Source organism: Mycteria americana, chromosome 10 (genome assembly GCF_035582795.1).
Source record: "Mycteria americana isolate JAX WOST 10 ecotype Jacksonville Zoo and Gardens chromosome 10, USCA_MyAme_1.0, whole genome shotgun sequence".
Taxonomy (NCBI): domain Eukaryota; kingdom Metazoa; phylum Chordata; class Aves; order Ciconiiformes; family Ciconiidae; genus Mycteria; species Mycteria americana.
The window spans coordinates 8,334,148-8,361,515 of NC_134374.1; the positions used below are offsets into that span (position 1 = coordinate 8,334,148).

The 27,368-nt window shown below is 46.4% G+C and overlaps 1 protein-coding gene across 2 annotated transcripts; it reads right to left on the reverse strand.

Moving 5' to 3' along the window:
• Window position 1: 1 nt before the first annotated feature.
• Window positions 2-25,758, reverse strand: LOC142415216 (synaptotagmin-like protein 2). Of its 2 annotated transcripts, XM_075513274.1 has the most exons (16): window positions 25,191-25,758; window positions 22,666-22,817; window positions 17,654-17,747; window positions 16,061-16,154; window positions 15,793-15,886; window positions 14,071-15,165; window positions 12,637-12,735; window positions 10,537-10,628; window positions 9,970-10,071; window positions 7,849-8,018; window positions 6,930-7,032; window positions 6,127-6,288; window positions 5,305-5,383; window positions 4,612-4,711; window positions 3,412-3,617; window positions 2-1,650 (listed from the first exon to the last, which is right to left on the reverse strand). In XM_075513274.1, exons 1-16 carry the CDS (start codon window positions 25,289-25,291, stop codon window positions 1,505-1,507), a joined length of 2,889 nt encoding a protein of 962 aa, XP_075369389.1. In that variant the 5' UTR covers window positions 25,292-25,758; the 3' UTR covers window positions 2-1,504. The 2 variants fall into 2 exon arrangements, with proteins under 2 accessions (XP_075369389.1, XP_075369390.1); XM_075513275.1 differs by lacking the exons at window positions 4,612-4,711; window positions 5,305-5,383; window positions 6,127-6,288; window positions 6,930-7,032 and having other exon boundaries at window positions 3,412-3,603; window positions 7,961-8,018.
• Window positions 25,759-27,368: the final 1,610 nt, after the last annotated feature.

Sequence of the window (27,368 nt, forward strand, 5' to 3'; positions counted from 1 at the left end):
CTAAGCTGAAAATTTACGCTGAGCTTGAGTTAAATAAAATCAACACCTTAAAGAGGAATAACAAAATATTCACAGAACCAAAATCCAGGGTAGGATAGCTACAAAAAATATTTCTCCGTGACATTTCACTTGCCCTTGGGCAAAAATGGTTCATTTTGACATGACAAAATTTAACACCTCTTTTGCTTGCTTTTTCGTTACTCAGACCATGCTAAAAATAGGTACAAGGAGACCAGTTGATGACTAAAGAAAAACATTCCATTTAATCACAATATGTACATCCAAAATAGAAATTACAAAGCCGCGTTTCAAAATGCATTCACAACGCCACTCTGCCACGGTTAATGTGCCAGATGCAAAGTTCTTGCAAGCTACTGGCAAAAAGGAAATTCCAGCCCCGGACAACTCGCTGACAGGCGTCAGGCGAAAGGAAGACGAGACGGGCAGCGGGGCAGGCAGAGGCAGGAGAGCACCCCAGGCAACCCGAGCTCTGCAGCTACCCTTCGCCTTCCTTCACTCCCTACTTACCTCTCCCACCGGCTCCCAACATCTCCTGCGTTCCAGCGTGGCTTTGACCTTTCTTTCCTGACCCGCTGTGCCAGGCTAACATGAGACCGTTTCCTACCTCGTTATTTCATATTGAAATGTTTTGCACACAAGGCATTTCAAAGGTGCAATTAGGCCCGTTAGCAACGTAACCGTATTTTACATTTGGGCAAGCACTTCAGTTTATATTGCACTGAAACTGTCCTTTCATAGAGAAACTTGCCTGAAATCACTGAGGAAGCCTGTGGGAAAGCTAGGAAAACAGCCCCTCGTTGCAAAATCCCACTAGCTGCAGGACCATCACATCTTTCTTTCATATTAAAGCAGAAAGAAATTAATATATTGAAGTCCTCATTGTTATCCTCCTCAGGTTGCTTCATTTTCGGCTTCCAATAGTCCTCTCTTTCTTTAGATTCACCTTGGATCTCAATTTTCCTCACGTTAGAGACGTGTTATCATCAGCGACAAATGCAAAGCTCCCATTCTCAGACTGTGCTGCTGGTGACTTGGAGCACTTCTACATCAAGTACAAAGTGTACCACTTGCAGGGGAATATGAATAATACCATGCTGCTGCTTTAGTACAACTACACCTCTGCACAGAAAAAAAAAAAATGGCACAAGAAACAGTAAAAAAATAAAAATATCTGTATCTCCTTTTCCTTCTGCCAGTGTTCCCAGAGCTTAATGGAATGCAAAGACACTGAATATAAATGATTAAATAAAAAGGCAAATTAAGTTTCTTCTTGGTCAAAATCAAGTATAGCATCAGTTTGGCATCTTCCGTGTCCTCTGTCAGGGAATTAGTACTTAACATTTAACACCTCCAAAGTGCTGCTCATCAGTTGCCTTATTCACCTGACACTTGCCAGCCCCGTGGATGTTCTCTGTCACCTCGGTGCAGGAAGTTTCCTAATTCTAATGAACACATTCAGCCTTTCTGTGGCACGAATGGGAGGTTATTTCAGTTTTTTCCTCCCTGCCAGTGAGCGCAGTGGCAGCAATCCCTCAATCCATTCATTGGCAGCCGACATCATCTCCTGCCAAAAGGCCACCTCCTCTTGCGTGGAGTCCATCCAGTCCACAGAGATGCCATAGCTCAAACCTGTAAAGAACAAGAAAACGACAACGTTGGGAGCTACACAAAGAGCTTCTTCTCCATGCAAAAACACTCAATAGGACGTAACTGTTGCAGGCAGTATCTTAACAGAAAAGGTGCCGACTTCCCCCCGGCAAGTTGCACCCTACACACCTCCTGTTCTTCTGCCAATGACCTCCATTTTGCACCAGAGTTCAGAATGAAGTCATTGTAAAAGCCACACAATGCAAGAACCCTAAACATAACCCGCCAAGGAAAATAATATTGGGCTCAAGCCCTTTCTGCATCTTTCAGAATGATAAAGAAGGTCTACAAGGCTTGGTTTTTCCCCTTAAAAGATTTTCTTGTGGACAGGGTAGGGTATTTGTCAAAATTCTCTTGCTCTACACTTCATTCATATAGGAATCAAACATATGATAGCAGAAAAGTGTGTACATTAATTCCAAGTCAATTATTCAACCAAATTTTTACGTGCCAACTACTTGTCAATGAGATAAAGGTCTAAATTTGGATCACAGCTTATCTTGGGGTTGGTATTTTTACATCTTGCTTATGAGCTTATTCTTGTTGCCACTTCCCACTGAATAGTTCACAGCCCTCCTGGTGACATGTTAGAGACTGGAAACAGAGAACACACAAGCAAATCCAATAAACATAGGTGCACCTGCAAGGCAACCTTCCAGCTACTACGAGCCTTTTCCTGATACCCCCAAGGAACGACAACATTTTTATTTTATAACTTCATTGCAACATTCTGAAATCTTCTGTTTGTCTTTCACCTCTCAGAGAGCCCTCTTGCTTAACAATAAATAGTTTAGAAAACCTTAGATATCCCACTTACAAAAATACAAAGATGAACATGCTATCTGTCAAAGCCTAGGCATGGGGTACACTGAAAGCTAGGACAGGATGCTTAGAGAGGGACAAACCTCCATGATGGACAGCTGGACAATGGGAGATGGTCCCATCTGCTCTTTACAACTGTACCTTAAAAATATTGCAATTTTCCTAACTTCAAGGTTGAATAACCCCATTGAAGTAAAACACTTCCAGCTAAGCACAGGTCTAAGTCCTTCTCTGAACTGGAACCTCACCCCATCAACTCCCAGAGACAGTGAATGTCTCCCAGTGGAGTAAATGGCACCTCTGCTGAGGTCTTTCAGCACTACATCGTCTAAATAAAAACAAAACAAAACCCCAACAGTAACACCTTAGTCTACACCCAGACAAATCCATTCTTCCAATTTGTGATTTAATTCCAGCTGGTGTACTCTCAGTACTGATTACCTACCAGACCAACTAGTGTAGCTCGCCCTGTTTTTCAAATATTAGTTATTCCTGCTACTAAAGCATTTCAAGGGAGGAGGTGACGTGGACAGAGTCACCAGGTGGTGCTGCCCCACATGGCATTCAGGCTCATCTCCGAGCGCTCTTCCCTGGGAGGAACACCAATATAATGTTGATTTGTAACGCAGCCTGTTTTCCTGTAACAGCAGGAAAACTCTCTGATGGACCTAAGGAGATTCTTGAGGTTTGCCAGACCTCAGAGCTGATGTTGGCAGAAAATGTGGGAATAGAGGGTTGCTATCATGGTACCAGGGTCCCCTCCATCCAAGACACAGTGCAAGTACCAAGACTCTCACCAGTTACTGAGACTCCCCATCCCTGGTTTCTCCCCAACAGGAAAATGCTCTGCAACTTCCCATTATATCTTGTGGCTCAGCAATATGGTAACAGTGTTCATTTAATGTCAAGGAAATCACTTACCTGTCCCAAGGCCCAGCCTGATTCCTCCAAGGAAATGGTTGGTAAGTTTTTCATGATCCCACACGGTCAGTTCAACACAAGCATCCTTTAGATCCTCTGTATGAAAGCCATCGTATACAATAGTGTGATTGAAAACGGGGTTTGTGTCTCTTTTTATGACTCGGGTCTTTTGGTAACTCTTCTTACTGGTGTCTGGCAGCACATAGCTTTGGGAGGAGAAAAAAATACAGCGTGTAGTATTGAATATCACCTGAGAGTTGAATTGTTCCTACAAAGTTCCTCGGTCTGGACAAGCCTCAGTTCTGAAGAAAGGAGGAATTGGGTATCAGCATAAGAAATCTCTGTAGATTTAATGGGAAATGTTCCTAATTCTTGGATGAAACTTTTTTTGCCAAGAAAATCCATTTTGAAAGCAAATGTTTTCAGAAAGGAGGGTACTTGCTTAAAATTTCCTGCTTTTGGCAATTTTTTTTTTCAAATTGACATTTTTACATTAAAAAATGGACATTACTTTCACATATTTCTATTTTCATAAATTTTCATTACTTAGATGCCTAAGAGGGTATTTCAAAATGGTCAGTTAGGCTTCTGGAGCAGCAAATCTTTCTGCAGGAGAACTCTGTAAGGATTTGAAATATACAAAAAACATGGTGAGCACTTCAAAGCGCTGAAAAAATCTCAAAATCCCCTTAAAAGATTTTTAATTTTCTGGAATATTGCGGCACCTTCTCCTATATAACAGGCAGAACTGATGTTGCAGGCTGCAGAAAACACGCACATACTAAATTCTGGAGAAGGCCAAAGCAGAATCCAACTGTCTGTATGTCAGTTCTGGCGAGACCCTAACAAATTCCCAAACTTTGCATGCAAGCCCGTATTAAGGCAAAATTCACAATTTCACGTGAATACGCCGGGCCGAGGTGCAGGGCCCAGGTATTCCTCTCACTCAGATGTTATTGAGGCAAACCACTGAGCGAGTCACAGACAGTGATTGACCAAGAGCTTTATCACAGCAAGGATCTTCCTAATTTGGCCACAAGTGAAAAACAAGGGCAATTCTCTCCTACAGAGCCCAATGCAACACGAAGGCTTTACAGTATGGAGGCACAGCTGGGTGAGCCTGAGCAAAGAGAAGAAAACACACCGCTTTGTGGAGGCACAGACCCAGGATCAAAGCCAATACCACGCTCATGCACTTACCATTTCACAAAGGAGTCAACTCCAGAAGGACGCAACTGCAGCAGGTCCTTGACGTCTTTGACCCAAATGTGAACTTCGCCAGAGGGAGGATTCTTGGGACCTGCCATTTAGGAGAACAGAAAAACTGTCGCGCCGGTCTTTACGATAGCTAGCAAAATGACAGGATTCCTCCCCAGGGACCTGAGGGAGCAGCAACATGACTTCTCTGCGTACTCGCTCCCCCGCGAGCTCTGTGCCCCTCTGCCTGGGTGCCACAGCACTACTACCGGCCCCGTCACGCTTGCAGCTGCGGAGGGCTCCTGACACAATGTGCTGGTGCTGCTTTGAAACGGGAAAGGAGAAGGAACTGCTGGGCAAACCCAACCTTGTGCCTGCCCCACAGTAAGAGGGGCTGTGTGTTGCTGCTACCACATCACAGCACCCTACAGGGCCCACAGTGCCCGTAACAGCTGATGGGTTTGAGGTTCTTGAGCCCTTCCTCTCTCCCCGACACTTTCCCAATAAATCCAGACGTGAAAATCAGATGTAGGCTGCAGATAGTGCTATCGAGCACTGTTGGTTGTGCCTTTGTGCTGATCTCTAAGATGTTGCTCTAATGAGATTACTCTTTAACCAACCCTTAAACAGATGAGGCATTGCAAGTTGCATGTCTACATATGGGCGATACTTCTTAATGCATGAAACACATTTTACCTAGGCTTCCTGGAGGGACATACTTAATAGACAAGTTCATCACTCCTCGATGATCCACACCGTTAACAGCAGAAAGGCTCTGAAACAGAAAGAGTTATGATTGACTAAACGAGGGATTGTGTAAACATAGCAAGGCAAACAGCTTTTGAGTTCAATGGAGGGACACAAACGGACAAACTCTGATTTTGCATGGCTGGGGCAGCCCGTTCTCAGGGCAGCTCCTTTCTTTGTGGCTTTGTTCTCAAACTCAGTCCCTCAGAACCAAAAGCCTGAGGATTCAGAGCAAGGCTGCCCTTCCAGACACGTCCAGCTGGACATAATTAAGCATCTTCATTCTGAAATACAAATGTCCTTTATTTTCGGAAAAGGGATCTCAAGTCAGACCTCTGAACCCAGAAGCACGCAGGAAGCTGTACAGGCTTTACAGAAAGTGGCACCTGAATATTTACCTCTCAAGGCACATTCAACTGCATCACCTCATACTCTGCTGTCTGTTTTTAAGGGATGGTCTTTATGTGAGTAGAGAGAGAGGCAAAGTCATGTCAGAGTTTCTCTTGATTAGTGTCAGATCACATTTAGGAACGTGTCCCTACAGATCAGTCCCCAAATAAGACCCGAGAGGGCCTGTGTTCAGAGCACTGAATACTGCACTAACGTGTCCAGGGCTTGTGGGTGTTTTACTGCGCTTCCCTAGGTACAATTCAAGTTGCTCTGCTCCACCACACCACCCAAAGACCTCGGAGGAGTCAGGAAGGACTTCTGCCACCCCTAAAGGCTTCAGGGTTGGGCTAGGAAGCAGGACTGCAGCTGAGACGCACTTACTCGGGGCTTCAGCGGGTACCAGTTGAGTTTCCTGTTGCTCCAGTCCCAGCTGGCCAAGTCTACTTCGATCTCTCCCAAGAAACTGTTACGTCCCAGCGGATCATTGTGCCAAACGGAGAGATTTAATTTTTGGATCAGCAATACCATTTTCTCTATTTTATACTAGAGGAAGAAAGAGAAGTCAGATTGTTCAAATTTTTCTTCTGTTTCTTTCACAACCAGAAATAAACTACTCAAAAGCTTGAATAAGCTCTGAGACACTCAAACCCACTCCACACATGCGCTAATGGATGGGCCTCACTCTGAACATCTCTTTTTTTGTCCTGCAGCAACACTACTACCCTGATAAAGCCTTTCTGCTGAGCACAGGGAGACCTAGTGCTCCGTTCATCACAGGGCAAAACCCAATATTCTTTCAAGAATTATCAACACAGGCCCGAGCATTGTTAAATAATCCTTTATGCTTTGATGAGTAAGATCACAAAGACCTTTCTTACTAGTCCCACGCCTCGTGACTGCACCAGGGAAGGGAAGAACACCCCTTGCTCTGGCTGAAGACAGCACAGGTCCCTATCGCATCCAAAGATCACGGTGCGGTTTTGACAGAGAAATCTTGGGTGCCGCACAGATGGGTGCAGAGAAACCTTTAGCACCTCTGCCCACACAGACCCAAGGGAAGAGCAGTGCAGCGCTGGCAGGAGGCAGGCGAAGCAGCCTGGCCAAGAAGGCAGGATCTTTCCAGACCTGACGTGGTATGGGTGCCTGCTACAACACACGTTTTCAGAGCATGTATTTGTTCTTACCCGTAACACCTCATTGTAAATGGGATTCACTGTCCTCTTCTTCACTGAAGTTTTCCTCTTACCCATTCTAGCTTTGTCTGGGAGCAGGTAAGTTTTAACATATCTGGGAAAGAAAACAAACTCCAGCTGGATATTGTTCTGTATCACCAAGCTCCAATAAGTGGGCAACACTTGTGAACAGTGCCATGGAAACAAAAGACCTGGAGTTGACTCTTTGAAGGCAAAACTAATGAAGAGACCTGCTAGGATATTAAATTGGCTTGCATGTGAAGTTATAAATCTCACTGGAGATGGGTGGATGCCACCAACATTCAGAACAGGCAGCTGTCTAGGCAATATGGGAAGCCAGCAAGGCCATATATCCATTTTCTGAAATGCCCATAACTATAGCATCTCTGTGCATTCAAAATCAGGGTGAAATTAGAGAGGAAGAAAGAGGTGGAATGTCTTTAAGTCTCTCTTTCAGGGTTCAAATCCAAGCTCCTTTTCATCGTCTTTCAAACTAGAGATCACTAACCTCTGTACAACTACCATTGTGCCCGTAACAGCACTTCTTTACAGACTTTCTTTTCATTTAGTTATGTGTCTGCATCACCGGAGTTATTACCCAAATGTATTCACCATGGGGAGATCAAGGTTCACATGGACACAGAGAGAACATTTTCCAGTGATAACAGGAACTGTCTTTGTCGTGATCAAAGCTTCTCAATCTGTTTAAATTTAAGTCTGTGGCAACATATTTACTGATGCCAATGGCTCCAGAACCATCAGCTAGGAAAGTCCCAGCAGTAAGCATGCACCAGAAGCCTGAAGGAAGGAAGAAACCATGACATTTAAAATGAGAAAACATAAGAAAAAAATCCTCCAGAACACAAAATTCAGCAATGTAGAAGTCACAAGGCACCAAAGCGTCACTCACGGGTCAGATCTGCCTTTCTTCTCATCCACAACAGCCAAGTCCTTGCACTGGGACACATGAACCTGGAACTCCCGGTTCTTCTCATCATAGTCTAGAGCAAACTCCACGGTACCTTGGGCATCCACACTCCCAAAATCGCCACTGTAGACACTGAGCACACTGCCACTCACCTGCCAGGTGGAAGAGCAAGGTCAGTGCCAATGACATAGGCACCCTCCTGACTTGGTTTCTGGACAAAGATGATAGTCTGAAAAGTGCATTCCCAGAGAAATAATCTGCAATTTCTGTCCTTGTGTAGTATTGTGTCCTTGACACAGAAATGGTACACATCTGCAGCTGTGCGCAAACAAGCCAGGGTTGGAGAACCCAAATAAGGGTCTCACAAGGATGTGCTATCCTAGCCCAGGACTTAGAAGCACTATTCTCCTGAATGCTCCATAAATGCAGAAGATTTTTCATCCCTAAATCCCCAAACTTTGGGAAACGGAGTCAAATATTACTGGGGGGGCCACACAAGTCTCTTCCCTTTCCCTATGCTTACAGTACAAACAGCTGCTATCCTGACCCAGTCTCATCACCAAGAAAGAAATATATTGAGAGAACTTAACTATCTGTATATAAACTTCTTATTTCTGGTAGATACAGTCACACAATTGTCAATCGATTTTTAAAATAGGCTAGTAAGAACTATATCAGACTATAAATATAGGAAAAACTATCTTGTTGCTTGCTCACAGTGTGCATGGAGCTGTACAAAACATAAATAGCTATAACCCCTGTCCCGGAGAGCCACTGTCCCACCAGAGACAGCCTGCCTGCATCTACGTGCCACAAAGGCATAGCAAAATGACATTTCTACAGGTATAAATCGGGAACTAGGCACCCAAGAGTCACTTGCTTTCCCAGAACAAACCGCATTTTCCCATAGGCCTTGGGGTTCTTTTTTCAAGGCTTTGTCTTTCACTGGTAGAAAGTGATGAAGCAGAAACAAAAACCACAGCTCCAGAAAGATGAGAGAATTTTCGATTGCACCAATCATGATTCCTGACAGGATAATATAAAAGCTAATGCCGTTTACAAAGCAAGTAACTAACCCTCTTGGCACTTTTCTGTGGTACAGTCGTGAACATTTATCAAAAAACTTTCCTAGTAATTAACCCAATTCTTCTCTGTCTTCCCCTACTTCCTTTGGTTATGACTGTCATTCTATTATAACCTACCAGAACCTGCTAAACATCTCCTCTCAGTCCTTGGAGCCGCATTTACAATCCCATCAGGATATTCACCCCAGCAGAGAATCCTGAGCGAGATTTTCAAGAACACCTGGGTGACTTGGACACAAAAGGCTCATTTATGGCTCCCAGACTCTCCCAGACTAGGAGAAGGACTCATGTGCCCCAAAGTTCAAGGGTTATAAACAAAAAGTTATAAACAAGTTTTTAACATGTTTATCTACATTCATGACCTCTCTCTACCAGCTTTGGTTCGCATATATTCTTTAAATCTCACATATACACCTTGGAGATACCTATAACAGTAATACAGCAAATTCAAGCACTTCTAAGCAGCTCCTCCCAAAACACTGTCTCTAAACAATCTTTTAAAAATGCCCAACTAAACACACTCAGCTCTTTTCAGCTTTCCTTAGAAGTTGAAGCTCTACATCACACTTTTGCTGTCCAACTCTGAGTTCCCTCAAATTTGCTGATAAAGTGAAGGATGAGCTTGCAGAGGGCACCCGTCTGCAGTCTCAGCTCTCTCGGAGCTGGACCACAAACATGTCACTTAATAGCTGTGTGCCTCATTTCCCCACCCCGAAAAAGGCCACCCCTCGTTCCTGCACGCTGCCAGGCTTCAGAGCATCCGCACTTCGGAGCGGGGGCTATCGCTTACTGTGAATTTGTCTAACAGTGACCCAGTGGGTCTCTAATTTGAGATGGTACCTGGAGACACTCCTTTAACGCAACTAAGTAATTAACCATCACCATTCTTTTAATAATGTACCATGCAGAAACCAACAGGATACTCCGGAGGCCACATCATCAGTATCAGCCTAAATGCAGTGGCACCGCATCCGACTGAGAAACCCTATCTAGCAAGATGTACGCGTTAAATACCTACCGAGGAGACAGATGCCATGTCAGACGAGTGGCTGCCAACGCTAGGCGTCTTTTTGTGCTTGTTAAACTGGAAGCTGATTTCCGAAGCCGTGTCTGATTCAGTCTGCTCAGAAAATAACAAGCATCTTTAAGCTCTGCCGTACGAGCACTTTGCAACACCACAGAAAAAAACCAATAGCTCAGCAGAGTCCCATTAAGCAGCGATCAGGTTAGGAGAGTGGAGGAGGGCGCGGGGAGTCTCCCCAGAGGCATTCCCTCTGACCGGCAGCGAACGTCATCATTAACTGCCTCCAAACAGAGCTGCATGCAACCGCCTGGGCTCTTGGGAAGGGCACGGAATAGTGTGGTTTGAGACAGAGGGAAACACTAAAACTCCTCTGGGATAGAAGGGTTGGTCTCGGTTTGGGGGGGCTTTTTTCTTAAGGCTTTTCGCATTGATGTATGACATAACCAAGGCATGCTCTAGAGCAAGTACTGTCGGTGTCCAGGAGAAACAGTCTCGTGAAACTGACTGCCGTTCAGGGGATGCTGTGAGCATTATTCCAGCCATTTCTGGCATCTAGCCTACCTCAGACAACAGGAGAGGAGAGGATCTGCTCAGCTCTTTGACTCTTTCAGGTTCAAGAAACTGATGGGGTATCAAATGAGGTTTATTGTATGCTGTAGGTACAAACAAAAAAAGGTATCAAGATAGCTTGTCAGCGTCAGGAAAATATACGAAAGTCACATTTTTGTTTAAGGGCACAAGGAAGGAGGAAAAGCTTGTGGGAGGCATTGGAGTACCACCCACTTGCCCCATCTCTGTCATCTGCCGTTGAAGCTGCCCCTCCCCAAGCAAAAACTGCTAGCTAACCTCTTAAAGCTATTTTCAACATGGTTTCGGTCAATGGGTGGGCATGTGCAAACTCCCTCTACTGGCTAATTTAATTCACTTATTAGCCTGAGGATCTCTATCTTGTTTGCACCACTTTCTCTGGGTAGATTTAATTTAGACTAAAGCCATAGAGATCTGCCTCCTTGTCAAAGAAACCAAACACGCTCACATTGCCATCTCGTGGCATATTGCCCTGTACAAAAGAGCTGTACAATATTTATACCTGTAACTTCACCATTGCATACACCTCTCAAATACTCTGCTAGACAAAGAGGTAGACGATAGCCTGATATTTAAGAGAAAAAAGTCAGAAAGCTTCATCTCAACTTAGAAAGATGGTTACTGGACTGCTTAAATATCTAAATAAAACCTATTTGTTCTATCTTTATCTTTTTTCAGTAACTCCGTTGAAGATGACTATCTTCAGCCCAGAAGAACCTGTTTTTAGAAGATGATACATGTGCATAAGCATGCATGCACATAGACACACTTGTTTAGCATGTTAGCCATGATGATACATTCTTCAGTGCTCAAAATGCCCAAGAGCTTCTTTGGCATTTTCCTTTTCTATGATTTACCATGCATTTGATATTTACTATTTTTATTTCCAAACATGAGCAAAGCATTAAATCGTGCCCTCTCCGCAGACTACCCGTTATACTGCAAACAAGTAAGTGTAAGTCTGTAGAGGAGGGTTTCTGAGGATGCAGTTTGTGGCTCTAAATAAGCTTTAATAAGGGGAGGCTAAAATCTTGGCTGTCTGCGTGAAGACCGCATCACTGAACGGCAATGTATGCGGGACCTGAAGCTTCGAGCCACCGTGCTGTATGACATTGCTGCACCATACGACGGGGCATGCACTTGGCACGAGGCTACGGGACGGGGTGGCCACAGTGACAGGGCGATGCAGGGCATCCCGCCCGCAGGCTGCCTTTGCCACGGCCCCAAAGGGACTCCCCTCCCTCTCACAACCAGGGGTCGGGCTTACTTGTTACTGAAACAGGCTTGGTCGTTTCTTCTGAGCGGCTTTACCCTTTCTCGGGCACTGCCTTCCCAGCCTTCTCACCTCAGTCCTGGCAGCCTTGGCCTTACCGCTTTGCTTTGAGGAAAGCTCTTAGCTGTCCTCTTGGGCTTGTCAGTTTTCACCTTTTGGGGACTTTTATTGGCTTTCTCTGCTGCCTTCCTTCAGGCCCCCTTCCTTGGCTGCGGCTTTCTTGGGCTTCTTGGTGGCACAGACAGGTTTCTTGGCCATGGGCTTCTTCAGGTTTGCTGCAGCTTTCTTGGCTGCCTTCTCCTTAGCTTGTCTTGGTTTCTCAGGGGGAAACTGCCAGCATAAAGTATGTCCCAGCTGGTAGCTGAGGAGGTCAGGCCAGCAAACGGGGTCTGCTCTGGGTGAGGTGCGAGCCCAGTGAGCACGTGACGGGAGTCTGCAGCATGGCTCGCACGCTGGATGCAAGCTGGGGCACCTCTGATGAATCCACCGCGCAGGCTGCCGTGCAGCTCCCACAGCACTCGGCGGGGGAAGAGGAGAGACGGGTACAAGCTTCTTGCCAACCCTTTGAAGCCCTTGTGTTTTTTGCTGAAGACATTGAGTAACATACCATCCATCTAACTGCAATTTCCTGGCTCTGAATTAAATTTTAGGCACTGTAAGCTCTCTAATTTGATGATGAAACAATATATCATTTTCCTTGCCTGGTACATGCATAGAAGCACCAGGGATGCAGAACTCAGGCATAATATATTACCTTCAGGGAACATAAACCAAAATGGAGAAAGAAAGATGCTACTCACTCTCTGTGGTTGTGTAAATGTTCACCATGCTCTTTGCAAGATTAATGCTATTTGCTCGGGCCAGTGCCTGAGCGGCAGCAGAATGATCCCCATCTTCCTCTGGAATACATGAAAAGCCAAATCAACATGGTAAATAAATAAACACAAGTGGGCAGTGTGTCAACAAGCACGCGTGTGTGTGTCTCTCCTGGCTTGTTCACCCTGCTTAGAGCACACTGCGGTTACATTACACAGGGCTGCTTTCAAATCATCGGTGTGCTTTAACGTCTCTCCCTGAGAAAAACTCTTCTCGCTATGATGGGAAATGTAAACACTAGATTAACCCAGTCCCTAAAACAGACCAGCGCTTGCAAAGAGCTTCCAGTAAAACACAGCCATCTGCTAATATCATTCTGAAATGAATGTAATAATAAGGCATAAAACCTGAGACATATAAGAATGATCTGGTACAGAAAGGAAATATTTATGTTTACCTGAAGTGCAACTCAGGATTTTCACAGAAATGTTATAAGAGGTAGGAAATAAGCCAAGAAATGACACAGTTAAAAATCAAAATCAGATGAGTCTATAGAAAATCCTCTCAAATAGGTCTTACCAAGGTATATGAGGACAGGAAATCTGCAAAAAGAGGGTAGCGAGCTCTCTCTTCCTAGGTCTCTGCTTGGCAGAGAGCAGAGCTGTGGGCAATCAGAGCCCACGTGTACACGGATTTGCAATTAACAATAACTTCTGCTCTTATTAACAGTCACTACAAGAGCCCGTCAAACCCAGAGAGAGACCAACAAGGTGGTGACACTATCGACACCATCATGGTTGAGAAGATGCTATCAGACCCCAGAAAGATCAAACGCCTTGTTCAGTCCACTTTGGTTGCAGTTTAATATCCAAATTCACTTGTGGACTCCCAAAAGACCCAAAATGTCATTTAAACACTGACAGCCAGCGGCTATATCAAGGTAGCCTAAAAGCCCATGTATTTATTAAACACTTTGCTTCACGCTTTATTTTTTCTATTTGTGTCAGCCTTATCTCTACCACCACAAAGAATTCGTCCAGCCCCACATTTGAAGAAAGTACAGTCTTCCCAGTGAGTGAAATAAAGTAAGTTCCTGTGACCTGTTGTAGGTAGCACTAAAGAAATGGAGGGCTGTCCCGAGCTGAGGTGCTTGCAGGTAAGGCACGAGGGCTGGTAGCAGGGAGGAAGGCAACGGAACATGGCACTGCCCCTTTTTACACTTGCACCGCGCCACACAAGGTTTGTTTCCAGAGCTGTTTGCTAAACACATTCCACGCATGCTAACTCTGCACAAATTGCAATATAGGATAAATGGGCAAATGAAGAAAATGTGCAAAATGCAGAAGGGCTAGGGAAGAAAACAGGCTTAGGGATGACTCTATTGGGATTTCACAGGGTGCGGTTACAGCCCTCAGTACCTGAGTAAACAGCTGAGTCCGTTCCCTGAACAGCTTCTCTCTCTCTGGCTGGTTCATCAGGCGTTTGCTTGTCTGAAGACTCACACATTTTTTCCTCGGGTAGCTCTCCATTTACTTCCATGTTGTCATGAGTGCCCAAATCAGATCTTTCCTCTTTCTCATCATCGTTTTCACCATCTGTAAGCACAGGCTCGATCAGTATCTGCACCCTGCTCGCCAGGGAATTCGCTGCGTGCTTGCGCTCTTCTGCCACGACAAGCTCGTCTGTAGGCGTCTCTGGCTCAAGCGTGCTGCCAGACACTTCTCTGGTAGGCGACTCGATTTTGACGGAAGGCGCTCGCACAGGCAATCTGGATTTCTTGGAGCAGCGCTGTGCCGCCTTCTCTTCCTCTGGCACCAGCGGCTTCCCATTGCTTTCACTCAGCGAGTTATTTCTTGTAGCGAGGCCGCCTTTGCTCTTGGCGTACGTGGACCTAGGAGCGACAGAAACCGAGCCCTTCCTTGCAGGGGCTACATAGCTTGGTTCTTCCTCGCTAGAAGACAAGGTTATTGTCCTTTTGTAGGGGGTTCTGGTTTTGGTGAAGACGCCGGGTTTTTCTTCGCTGTTCTGGCCTTGCCCAGACTGCACAGAGAGCGAGCGGCACAGCTTGAACTGCCTGCCGTCTGCCTCCACCCAGCCCGGGTCCTCCGGCACGTTTCCCACTGCCACGGAGTCTGCTCCCTTCTCCCAGAAGTTCTTCAAGTTCTTGAAGTGTTCACGATCGAGACCGATATCCTCCTCTTTGTTACTCATTGATGAGATTGTATAGTTCACGCCTTGCTTCACGGCCTGGCTGCTTTCCCCCTCTGCGGTCAGTGGTTTGGGGCTTGCCAGCAGCTTTCTGTTTGCGAGGCTGTTCTCTGCTGGCCCCACGTGATTCACAAACTGCTCGGATGTGGGGAAAGTTCTGCCTGGTTTCCTCTTAACTGGTATCTTGCTGGGAGCAGAAGTTTCTTCGGGGGGAGTTTTTGCCCCTGCTGTGGTGCCAGCTGCACTGCTGGGCTGAGGCACAGCATCCTCTGAAAGCTTGGTGGGCAATGGAGATACTCCATGACCTACAACGACAACAAATGCTCACAGCCTGTCCCACCACATCACATCGTATTTCCCTGGAAGGTCTGGCCTGCAGCTTCTCAAAGGGAAGCCAGAGAGACTTTCCAGAAACCACCAATATGTTCCTAATTCTCCCCCATTTTGAGACTCTAGCAAGCCTCCTTCCATCTGAAGAAAGCCCTGAGAACCGCAACCCTTCTCTCTGCAACAGGACATGGAAAAAAATCCACTGAGCTCTAAATTGTTGCTGTGAGTTGGGGATTTGTTTGCAGCTTTGCTTTCAGTTTGACAGCTTTCCTACTGGCTATTTGCTGCGTACCAAAAATACACTATACATTCAAGGCAGGAGAGAGAAGGTAACTTGGATCTGTGGGTTAGGGAGTTGTGAGCCAAGCACTCAATTTAAAACATACTGAGAGCCAGGAGAAGTTTTAGTCATTGGATTTTTTTTCTCTTGGTCCCTGCTGCCTTGGGCATAATTCATACAAATGTTGGCAGCCCATTCTTACACGCCAAGGTAAGAAATACTCTTTGTTATTCACTTGTACACACACAAAAAAGCATCTTGTCTCTTGGTGTTTAATGCTGAATAACAAAAACGCCAATAGTTCACTGAGCAAAAACCTTACCTTTTCTAGACAAATGCAAGCTGTTTGTTGCAGCCACAAATGGACTTGTTCCAGTGTCACTCTCTGAGGAAGAGACATCATGTATACTGGATCTCTGAATGGAAAACAAACCCTATCAGTGTATATAAACAGGCAAGACTGGAAAAATGTATTTTATTTGAGCACAGACAGCAGGGCAGGCAGTCTGTGGAGCTGCTGCCAGTAGGTACAGACTGTGTGAAGGTCCAAGGAATAACGAAACAAAGTGCAGAGGCTGTGCCTATACTACCTTGTGTGATGCAGACAGCAGGACAGGAAGTCTCGGCTTCGGTTTTGGCAAGATTTTAGGCTCCTCTGCGGTATCAGGAGCAGGTGTGCTGGATCTGTGGGAGAGGAGAAACACCTGAGCAAGGAGATCAGTGGTAGTGATGTGCCTGGCAGGGTGACTTCAACATCATCTCAGTTCTGCTCAGCGACTTTGCGACTTTTACCTGGTGCTGGTGCCTTCATTTATTTTCTCCGTTTCTGCTTGGAAGGACTGGGGAACACGTTAAATGGCCTGAACTGGGAGTAAGGATGAGTCTCCCACTGCAGTCAGTACAGAAGTTGCTCAATAAAAACAATGGTGTCAACTCCTAGGTTTATTCAGGCTTTCCCCTTCTGGGAGAAAACCGTAGGGAAAAACCCAGGAAGCAGCAGTGCCAGAAGAGCCCAAGGGCCATGGAGAAGGGAGATGCATTTCCATGCTACGGCCCAGGAAGGAACAGGCCACACCTCCCAGGCCAAAGGCATAAGTTCAGGCCAAAGGCATAACCAGACTGACGGAGGATTTAGAAACTCTAGGAATGATGCTGACAACAATAGTTAGGGCAAAACTATAGGACAGGATATAAATCTTCACACTTGGAATATAAGTTAATTACTAACTGCCTGGTAAATAAATGGAAGAAACACATAACCCAGGCAGTTTACGTGACTGTTTCTACCACCTTTGGGAGTGTCTAGTGGTGGCTGCTCTCTAGATGGAGAACAGCAGTCAAGCTGGTGAGATTTCAGATGACAATGCTTTGTGCTTAGGATTGAATGAGAAAAACAAAGCAAGCTTTTCAGGATTTAATCAATCCAAAAAAAAGCCATTAGGACCACTTCTGTGCTGGTAAAGCAGGAGCATCTCGGGCTTGTTGGCTCTGGATCCTTCATTAAGCAACACCTGATGATCAGCTGCAAGAGGTTTGGAAGCGTCAAGGCCCATATTTAATATTCAACTGGAGCAATTGCCACCTGTGAAGAATGATTCCTCATTCTGCTGACAAAAAAATGCAAATGAGACGGGAGCAACAATAAATGAATATGTGAATATGTTAATGGCTTCTCCATATTGAGTGAGGTCACTGATTTGCTCATCGGAGTGATTTTAGTGGGTATTTCTGCTCAGTCAGCACAATGTGAAATCCTACCAAGCCTTGATGAAGAGTGTTGAGCACTGGACACAGAGGTTGGCACCAGCAGGAAATGAGCAGTTTCCTCAAAGAGTTCATTTTGTTAGTGTTGCTCCATGGCAAAAATTAAACAAATAAAACCATAATTACTTTGAAAAACTAACCAGAATATCCTGACATTAGAGACAGCTTCCATTTTACTGACCCCTTATCAAATCATGCAGGAAAAGACCCTTCTGGGATAAGCACATTAGCACTTGGTTATTAGGGGAAGATTGATATTCTGACAATTCCTGGAAAAAGCATTTTAAAAATACCCTATATAACCTATTACTTATACAGTCTTGGAAACTCAATTAAAGACCAGGCTTTAATGGGTAGCATTCAGTTTTCATTAGAAGTAAGAGCAGCAGCCAGAGCATTGCACGCGCAGCGGCGGTTACCTCTCCTCTCCCGCACCAGCAGCGCGCTCGGGGAAGGCAGGACTCGGGGCAGCTTTGCTTTCCAGACCCGTCCAGATGTGCTCGTTGGCCTCATCTGTAATACAACAGAGACAATTGAGAAATGACATTTATTTAAACTTGTAATGGTCGGTGTGTTTTATTTGGGGAAAGAAAAGGCTTGTTAAATGAGTCCCACAGCACAACCCCTGGGGATTTAACAGGGGACGGCTGACGGGGGGCTCTGCCTGCTGGCCCCAGAGCCCACGGGTCCGAGAGGCCAAAGCAAGCTGCCCTCGGCCTGACTCGCGCCAGGAGCTGTCGCATCACTGGAAACCTTTGCAGGACACTACCGTGGCTGTCAATAAAGTTAATCCGTTCCAGGATTTAAATTCAGCCATTTCCTGTTTTGACTCGAAGTCATGCAATCTTGGCAAACAAAGGAGGAGGCCAATACAGTTAATGAGGAGATCCCAGTTATTTTTACTGGCACAAGGCTCAGCTATGTCTTCTAAGCTCTCAAAGACCCTAAAGAAAAACAATAGAAGACGGTAACCTTTGGAGCAGCCTGCCAGGGTATAAAGTTGCATTAGACATTTTGCTGGCAAACAGGCTTTCTTGCTACTGCAAAACCAAAAGGATTAAACTCTCAAATAGCGATGAAAAACTAGTCTGGTCAACAAGATCTGCACATATTTATTCACATGCAGCTAGGTCTATTTTAAAGATTAAATCTACCTGTTACAAAAACTGCCACATCTCTTTAAGATCTATTTCATTACACAATACAATAGAATCAGAGGCTCAAAGGATTCAGATGTGACATTAAATAACATGGCCTCGCTTGTTACCTGGTTAGAAAACTGCCCTAAGCCCAAGAGCTGATCGGCCCTACGGACAGGCTGCGATACCCATGTCACGCCGGCGCTGCCCGTGTGGTGCCATCCGGCATCAGCACCGTCAGCCCACGGATAACAGGGATATCCACAGATGGAGCTTCGTTCCCCCATGCCTGGGCATCCCCATGGAGAAAAATGCTGCAGTCCCAACTCTTCCTCCCCGCCCAGCGCCCGGCCCTGCGGTGCAGGGGACCACGGCAGGCGTTGCTCGGGGCTGTCTGCGTTAGGACCACGCGTCTGGCACACGCATGAGATGGCAGCTGGGTGGCCCCGTGGTTTCCGCACCAGCGGGAAGTCGGGAAGTCGCTCCTGCTGGAAGACAAGAGTCTGGTTGTGTAAGAACGAGCCTGTTTCAGAGAGCACGTTTCTGAGAGAGGGACTGCATTTTGTCCGTGTAGACGTTGATGTGCCAAAAGCATCACTGAACATCGGTTTGGGAGAGACAAGCCGCGGCATGGCTGGTGGCACGTGCAGGCCACGTCACATGCAGGCACGGGAAGGCACGCTGAGGAGTGTTTATTTATACAGTGAGCCACGTCCTCCTCTTCTGCCCCAGACCCAAGGGAGGGAGATGCCAGCAGGTAGTAGAAGAACCAAACACAGAGCTCCCACGTTTTCCCTCTGCCTGTCACGGTTGAAAGGACCTTGACAACCCTCGACTGCATTCATTTCTCACCTCACTTCCACCTCCAAAGGCATTGCATCATATTTGCTTTTTGCTGACAGTTCCCCCTCAGATAGAGCCCCCCCCGCCCCGGCAGAGGCAGCGGGAGGTGTTCGCTTCCTCCCATCCAAATCACTGCCCTTCAAAATGGCTCAGCCACTGACACAGCTATACCTGGCTTCTATAACCACAAACAAATAGGTTATTAGTACGTTATAGTCCATCAAGACAAGCAAAATGCCCTTGCTAACTTTAGGATGAGGCAGAATAAGCAGCACATTCCAACAGAAATTAGTAGTGGCCTGACCAGTTTAACTTGTCCATACATATATTTATACACATATGTATACAGCCACTCCTGCTCTAATGCTTTAGCTGCTTTACTTATTTCCTATCACTCTAAAACAAAGACACTCAACGCTTGGGAAAGCACGGCTAACCGTGCCATCAGGGCTGACTTGCCTCGGCAGGTGGATAAAATGGTCTCTCTCCTAGATGATTTTTAGCTTTCATCCATTGCACACAAGCTCAAGGAGAAGTTATCACCAAATTCATCCATCTGTGCAGCTCTGCAGGCTGTAGTTTAAATATAAGGTATCTATCTATTTTATAGATTTGTATTACTGCCGATTACTAGTGCTTTCTATTATAATCAATACCAACTGTGAAGACCCTTAGGGATCCACGCAACCCTCCCTTCCGAAGGTTAAAACCTCCTCCAGAAAAGGTCACTGGGCATTTTCCTGTGCGGGCACGAATTTCCACCCCTCCTCAGCCCATTTACCATGCAAAGCAAATGCCAGCAATTATCTCAGCGGGGCTTTTCCATGCAGGAATTTTCTCATTTCACTCCCTAACACAGTCATCAAAGACTTAAATCAGGATTAACAGCCCTGAAGTCATGAACATGTTACACTGATTTGGCTAAATGAACACACACCCCTTCATCACCTTGAAAGCTGACAGAAGGTGAATGACTCCGATCTTTCCAGAAGAAGAAAAAAAGGTGTCAAGATGGCAAGCGAAGGCCCTTACCTCATCTGCTGCAGGTTGAACGTGAGCTGCATGGCCAAGCTGTTTGTAAAGGGGCCTCGTCCTTGTTCCCTGACGGGCCAAGCACTGCTCTCACTGGTGCAATACTTTTGCTGACAAGTCAGTGAGAGAAGTGCTTGCCCTCACATGTGAAGGGAGGCAATCCATACGGTAACCACTGCAGGAGCTGAGCACGCAACAGGCAAGAGCAAGGTGAAAATATTAGCTGCAGAACCTTGATCCTCAACCAGTGCTGTAAAATGGCAGTGGGCAAAGTAAGAGGAAGGAATAAAGTCATGTTATACCTGTGCTTTACCAAAATAAGTGAGAACAGAAAAAGAGAAAGGGAAGGAAAAAAGTTGAAAAAGAAATAGAGGGCTAAATCTAAACATAATTCCTGTAGTAATTTAGTAACTTTTGCTTCTTCCTTCTTAAAACAGTAGTAGTCAAGTAAAGCACACGCAAAAACATAACTTGCATATTACTGCTATATTAATAAGGACATTATTTTAGACAATAACCTGAGACCACATCTCATACGCGCACATCAGCAGTAAAAGTTAAATCAAAAACCAACAGTACTTCAAATTTTGCTTTCCTGGAATGGGCTGCAAGCTAAAGGGGCTGATGCCCCTGGCAAGGCAAACGGCAGACGAATCCAATTCATAGCTGGGCTGCAGATGACAGAGCATTCATCTGACCTGGGCCCCAGCAGAGGGGCTGCTGAAGCGGCCGTCTCTTCATGCAAAGGGGGTGCAAGCATAAATGCACATCCTCAAAAAGCAGAACATGCTCTGCAGAAATGGCCAAGCAACTCTGTCGAGCTGGAAAAGGTTTTATATGTTTTAGCATTCTGGAGGGATGATAAAATAGTAAATTTAATGACATCATGAATCCTTAATACCAAGGATAAAAGCAACTTCATATGAAATATGATGGGCCAGTTCTGCATCAGAGGCTCCAATGAATCTATGCTAAGTTATGAGAGCTGTCAAGGATAAGTAAAAAGCAAAAAGGAAATGAGGCTCTCAGTTAGTGAAGTCCCTAGCCAGCGTTTACCTTTGAGAATGTGTCTAAGTAATGTGGAGCTAAGAGGGGTATACTAAGACCAGGCAACCAATGTTACAGAGACATCCTGGCCAAGGAGGCCCACCAAACAAAGGAGTGATCTGTATTGCTGCTACCCCACAGCAGAAATGGGCAGCTGGGCCCAGGAAAGAGGGCTGACCCGGTGGAGATGACATTTGAGTTTTGGACAGATGGCAGATAACCCTTTATCTATGAGTAGCCTTTATTGCAAAAGAACAGAGCCCAGTTAAAGGGTCCTTATATTAGGGACCATGGTAGACCGTGCTAAGAGCTATCAGGGCTATGGCTTCCCCAGAGCAGCAGCAGCCAGTAACGCACCAGCCATGTCTGAGAGTACCTGTGATTACCCACCCCAACAAATAATCAAGGAGGTTGTGTGAGACTGGGCTGCGGTCCCACAGTCCTGCTGCGGAGTCGGTTGGCCTGTCTTCATGTTGAAGACTGGATGTGAATCATCCCCAGTTCTGCTTTGCACAAATGTTCAGCACGAAGTGCCAGCTCCAGGCTGGTTACATTTGGACGCAAAGCACAGTCCTGCTTGTTTCACACGGGGCTGATCTCTTCTCTGCCCTGAGCAGACAAACCTGATTTGACCTGTTTTACACACCACCATGAGAGTTCATCTGCATGTCAAACAACACGCCATACATCTGCTTCGAATTAGCACATGGCCCCAGACATACCCTTGCTACGGCACAGCAGCCTGGGTACCACTCAGACCTGGCCGCAAAGCCCTTTTTACTTTGAAAACCACATTGTGCCTTGGAATTATTCCCATGTAAAAAGCTAGGCATGGACCATCAGTCTCCTCTCACAGTGGGCCAATACTTGCCAGGAGAAGAGAGGCATGCCCTCCCTTTGCAGAGACCTGACGAACCCCACCACCCTGGAGACCTGCAGAAGCGGCTGGCTGGCTGTTTTCGTCAGAGCACTCCAGGAATTGAGGGGGTGTTTGGGCCACACATATCAGTTTGATGCCAGAAATTGCCCTACATCACCACTTTCCCTTGTTGCTTCTACGACAATAAATTACACCAGTGACCTCTGACAAACAAATATTTTGGAAGAAAGAAGCTGAAGTGGTGAAAGGGCATTTACTGCACGTAGCTGGTAAACAGCTTTTGCCTTAGTCCTCTGCCACACTGCAATTTTTTCTTTGATTTTGATAATCAGGTATTTTTTCCTAGTACTGAAAGCTTAGCTGAGAATCCTCTTATCACAACACAAAGGCTGGTCCCCAACAGGCTCCCAGTACAGGGAGACCCCCATACTTGACCACTGTTTTCTGGTCCATCAATTTGTTTTCTTAAGATGCACGCTAACATACTTACTTTCTAGTTTGCCCTTTTTCCTTCTAATCGATGCGCGAAGTAGATCCGGCCCCTCTAAGTCTTCCTGAAACCGCTTTGCCTTCACTTCTGAAAACCATTCACCTGTCACAAACTTCTTCTTCTTTTCATCCTTGATGGAGGCTTGTATCCGCCTGGAAGTCAATGAGAACATTACACACCAAAAAGGTCTCCAAGGTTTCGACTTCCCCTGAGCTACCTTCATAACAACTGTCCATATGGTTCACCTGTCTGCTACTATGAAGGATCCAGAGATTATTTTCTGCAATCACAAGGGCCAAACCAGCATTAAAACAAAAGCTCATTTATTCTTTATCTGAAATGGGAACAGCACCTTGTAAACATAGGCCTTCACCTCTTCCAAATTTTACAGATCCAAATCAGAGTCACCTGGCAAGGAGATTTGTCCATATGCTTTGCAGCCCTGAGGGTTTGGGAAGGGGTGCGGCTGTTTGCAGGTCTTGCACTTCTCCGCTTTACTTGTCTATTAATCTCTTTACGAGCGGCAAAGCCTTTTGGACCAAATCTGATGCAAACCATGGAAATAAATCTTGTTATTTAGGGGAGCAATGTGTCCCCGCAGCATTCTCCCCGGACACTGCTCCCCTCCCTGCTCCTCCCGCCATGCCAATTCTGGCACTCAAACAGTTAGCTCTCCTTCCTGAGCACAGCTTCTCCTACTGTAACTCGCTCGGGCACACCCAGGGCTGGTTTTTGGCACTTAAATCCATCAGTACGCTGTTTGCTAGCCTGTACTTTTAACCCTCCTCCGGTTATTTTGTTTTTACACCACAGCTTGCTGAATTAGCTGCCTTTCAGCTGGCGCTGCCTCCCACAGCTCACCGCAATTCAGGGTCCCTGCGAAACCGGAGAGGCCAGAGGAAACTCCCACCTCAGTCCAATTCTCAGCAGGAAGAAGGGGCAAAACCCCAGATAAGCGTGGAGCCTTGAAGGGTCACATTTGGCTGCCTAAAGGCCAGAAGGGAGCAGGTACGGGATAACCAGGCTCAAGGCTCTGCAGGCAGTGCTGGGGGGACAGCCCAGCGGGACTGACAGCCAGGGAGCTGCACAGCTCCCATCCAGATCAGGGCTCCATCTGCCCCCGTGAGGGTCTCGAGGTGCTGGGCCAGAGGAGATGTAGGAGCATATGGTAATCTTGTTGGCACCAGAGCAGTCATTGTCACTGTCAATAATGTCATTGACTTCATTTCCCCCAGCAGGCAGGTTGTGTTGGAGCCAGGCATGTCCACGCTTGCACCAAAGGTCTTACTGCGTATAGCCACACTGACAGCAAGGGGCACTCGGCACCGCCCCAGCTAGGATCTAACTCGCTTCACTCCCGGATGAAAGCCTTCTGTGCAACAGCTTCCAAAGAGAAGTGAAACAAAACTGAAATAATCCAAACACTCTTTTCCCCAAACCCCCACTGCAGAGCAGAGATTTTACTGCATTTCAGAAAAAGAAAAAAAAGAAGAACAAGAAGAGAAAACCTTTTTGAAACCTTGTTTCCATTCAGGGGAGATACAAGGGCATGCAGACACGTACCCCTCAAGCCCCACCTGCTTGCATGCCACCACCAGCTCTCAGTTTCCCCAGCTCTCACCCCCGAGCAGAGGCCAGGGCACGCACGCTCCCTGGAGCCTGCCGCAAAGCTACCCGCTCCCCCTTCAAGCCTTGAGCATCCCTCCTACATGGGGCTTACTCTTTTTTGACTCAACAGCAAGTCGAAGACTCACATCCTTAACGGGGGTAAACTGGCGCGGTGCCATCCACGCTCACTGAACTACTCATTTCTTGCCGTGGAGAGTTCGGTGCCAGCTTCCTGAGCCTGCTGCATACTGTCAACCCAGATGGTCTAATGGCTGGCATTTAAAAAGTGACAGCAGCAACAAGCAATCCCGATCAACCAGACCTGAGCTCCAGGATGGCCAGTGGCAAGTGAGCTGAACTGAGAGCGATTCCTGGCTCTAAAACGGCTCCCCGCAAACCTTGGGCAGATCATGCAGCCTCCCACTGCCCCTCTCTGCCTGCACGACGGATGCTGCATACACACCTACCTCAAAGACTGCCGGGGACACACAAAGCAGAGATGGGGATGTAAAGTCTCATTTTAAAACGCTCTACGGGATTTCTGTGCTACCGAGTGAGAAAAACAAGGTAGCAGCTACTCCCCTGCTCGGACCTCTGACACTGAGAAATCAGCATCTTCCTCCCCAGAGCAGGAAAGGGATGATTTCCCTTGGCGTCTCTGAGGGCTGCTGATTAACTCAAAAGGAGAGTCCAGCCCTGCAGTCCTGCAGAGAGAGGACAGCAGCGACAGCAGGATGGCTGAGAAAGCAGGAGATGCCATGAAAAGATCCATCAGGATCCGAGCAAGAAGGGACGGCGCTGCTGCAGCCTGCATCTCTCCTTGTTGCACACACACACACACACACACTCCTCTCTAAAAGAACTAAAAAATCCCCCCGGGGAAGCTCACGTCCGGCTGTTATTACATGCTCTCTCACCTGATGCGATCCCCATCCTTCTTCTTCAGCTCTGCATCTCTCTGCAGAACCTTCATCAGCTTCTCATACTCCTCCTCGGTTAGGAAGCTCAAGTCCAACATCTTCCCTGCAATCTTCTTCAGTTCTTCAGACAGCTGAAGCAATGACACACCAGGAACTAATCCAGCCCAGACTGCTGCAATGCCATGGGCAGCCCCTGTCCAGCCCGCCCTGGTGCACTGAGCAAGACGCGGCTGGAGAAACAGGACTTCACAACAGCATGGCTTGGGTAGAAGTTGCGTTAGCACCTGGACTTGCACTTCCAGGCTCTTCACTGGCACGTTTCTCTGCACTGCATGCGTTCCCCTGCCAGGAAAATTCTCTCAGCAAAATTATGCTCCTTCGCTTTTCTTCAGGCACAGTTGGAGCGATTTGGAAGCCAACGTCAATCAAACAGGCGAGCACGGGAAGGAGCGAGCTCGCCGCCCTCCCTAGCTGCCTCAACAGGCACGAAAGCTCCTCTCACCAATGGCAACCCCAGCACCTCTGGCATGCGCTTTCTTCAGCGGGGAAGTCTGCCTCTGTGGAGTTCAAGCATCCCTGCAAAGAAATAACACCGAGATGCCTTTTATGATAAGCGTGACATATGGTAACCGAATGTGTATATTGGGGGTTTTTATTTGTTCTTCCGCACAAGTTCCAAAACAAGCTGCCCTACTTTCTTCCCCGTCCTACAGCTCCTCATGCGGTATTAACCTACCCAAGACAATATTTTATTTTAGCCGCTTTCCTACTAACAGGTAAACAGTTGACTCAGCATGCTACAAGCAAAATATGCATATAAACTACCAAATTGCTCGCTTGCTTTTTACTTTCATTCTTCTTTTCCTTACTTCTTCCTGCCCTAAATGAGACTGAGGATAAGCAGCCAGCCTTTGTAAAGCAATCAGATAATGACAGAACAGCAACCTGCAAGTGTTATTGCTGCATGTTATGCTATAATATACCAGAGGCTGCTCGTTTTCTAATATGCATGCCCTTTGCTCTATGCTGCACTGATATTTGCTATTCAAACAGTATGGGTGCAGATCACTTAGTGCTTCAACAGACACAAAAATGGCCAGAGGCTGCAGGGTGTGGAGGAAGAGTAAATCGTGTGTTGCTTTGCTAGTTTATTCCTTTCCTCTCTCCTGGCCAACTTGAGGGCAATAAGGCATACCTCCGAGGGAGCAGAAGTTCTGCTCGCGTCCATGTAGGCAGTTTCTAGCTCACCAGATGGGATTTTTCCACTGTTTCCAAGCCCGTCAGGTGACTGTGGGTTTCATCATATTTGGCTTTTTCTCCCAAAGTCACAGCCTTGGGAGTCAGGTCATTAAAAATGAATAAATCCCAGCTCTCGTGGCAAACATGATCTGAAGGTCATCAGGCCCATTCCCTAACCTCAAGGCTTGTATTATCCCTACTCTCTGTCTGTCTAATCTGCCCCTTTGAGGATGGCAACCGCAGCCCTCCCAGGGCCACCTATTTCAGTACTTAGCTAACTGGCAGCAAGCGACTTCTTCCTATGGTCTACCCCAGATCTCCCTGGTAGACGTCAGCCCGTCCTGTCCGCCATGGGCATCCTCCCTTCGCAGCCATCCTCGCAGGGTTTTACACTTCAGCCTCCACATTAACCAACCCCAGCTCCTTCAGGTTCCTCAGAGCTGGGGTCTTTATCATTTTTGTCGCTCTTCTTTGGACTGTCTCCACATGGTGCACCTCTTCCTTCAACTGGCATACCCAAAGTCGAGCACAAGTATTTCAGCTGAACTTTGCTCATTTGACATCATTTCACAGATTTACATTATTTTATGGATGACACATTCCCAAATGTTTGCCTTTTTCATAATGGTGTAACAACATGTTAGAAGAAAGAATAGGCATCTGACCTTAATGCTTACAAAGAAATACCACAGAACCGCATAAAAAGGCTCGTAAAAGGAATGGGCATTGTCATAAAAAGTCTAATTATTTGAAAATAATTTTTGGAGGGACGGAAACAACATTTCGTATTTCTTTGAGGCAAGCATGGCTGTGCTTGTCACACTACAATTGTAGCCTTTATCACCTGAGAAATGATCGATACCACTCTAAATAGTTAAAACAGAAAGAGTAATAAAAAATCCTGATGAATCTCTACTGTTTAAGCCTACATTTCAT

What these genes read in the sequence shown, in the direction of transcription:
- LOC142415216 (XM_075513274.1), bottom strand. Translation starts at nt 25,291, where the DNA reads ATGTTGGACTTGAGCTTCCTAACCGAGGAGGAGTATGAGAAGCTGATG. An exon ending in GAAAAAGGGCAAACTAGAAA is followed by an intron (nt 17,748 to 22,665) that starts GTAAGTATGTTA and finishes GTTGTATTACAG; the next exon opens with ATGAGGCCAACGAGCACATC. An exon ending in CAGGCTGGGCCTTGGGACAG is followed by an intron (nt 1,651 to 3,411) that starts GTAAGTGATTTC and finishes TGTTCTTTACAG; the next exon opens with GTTTGAGCTATGGCATCTCT.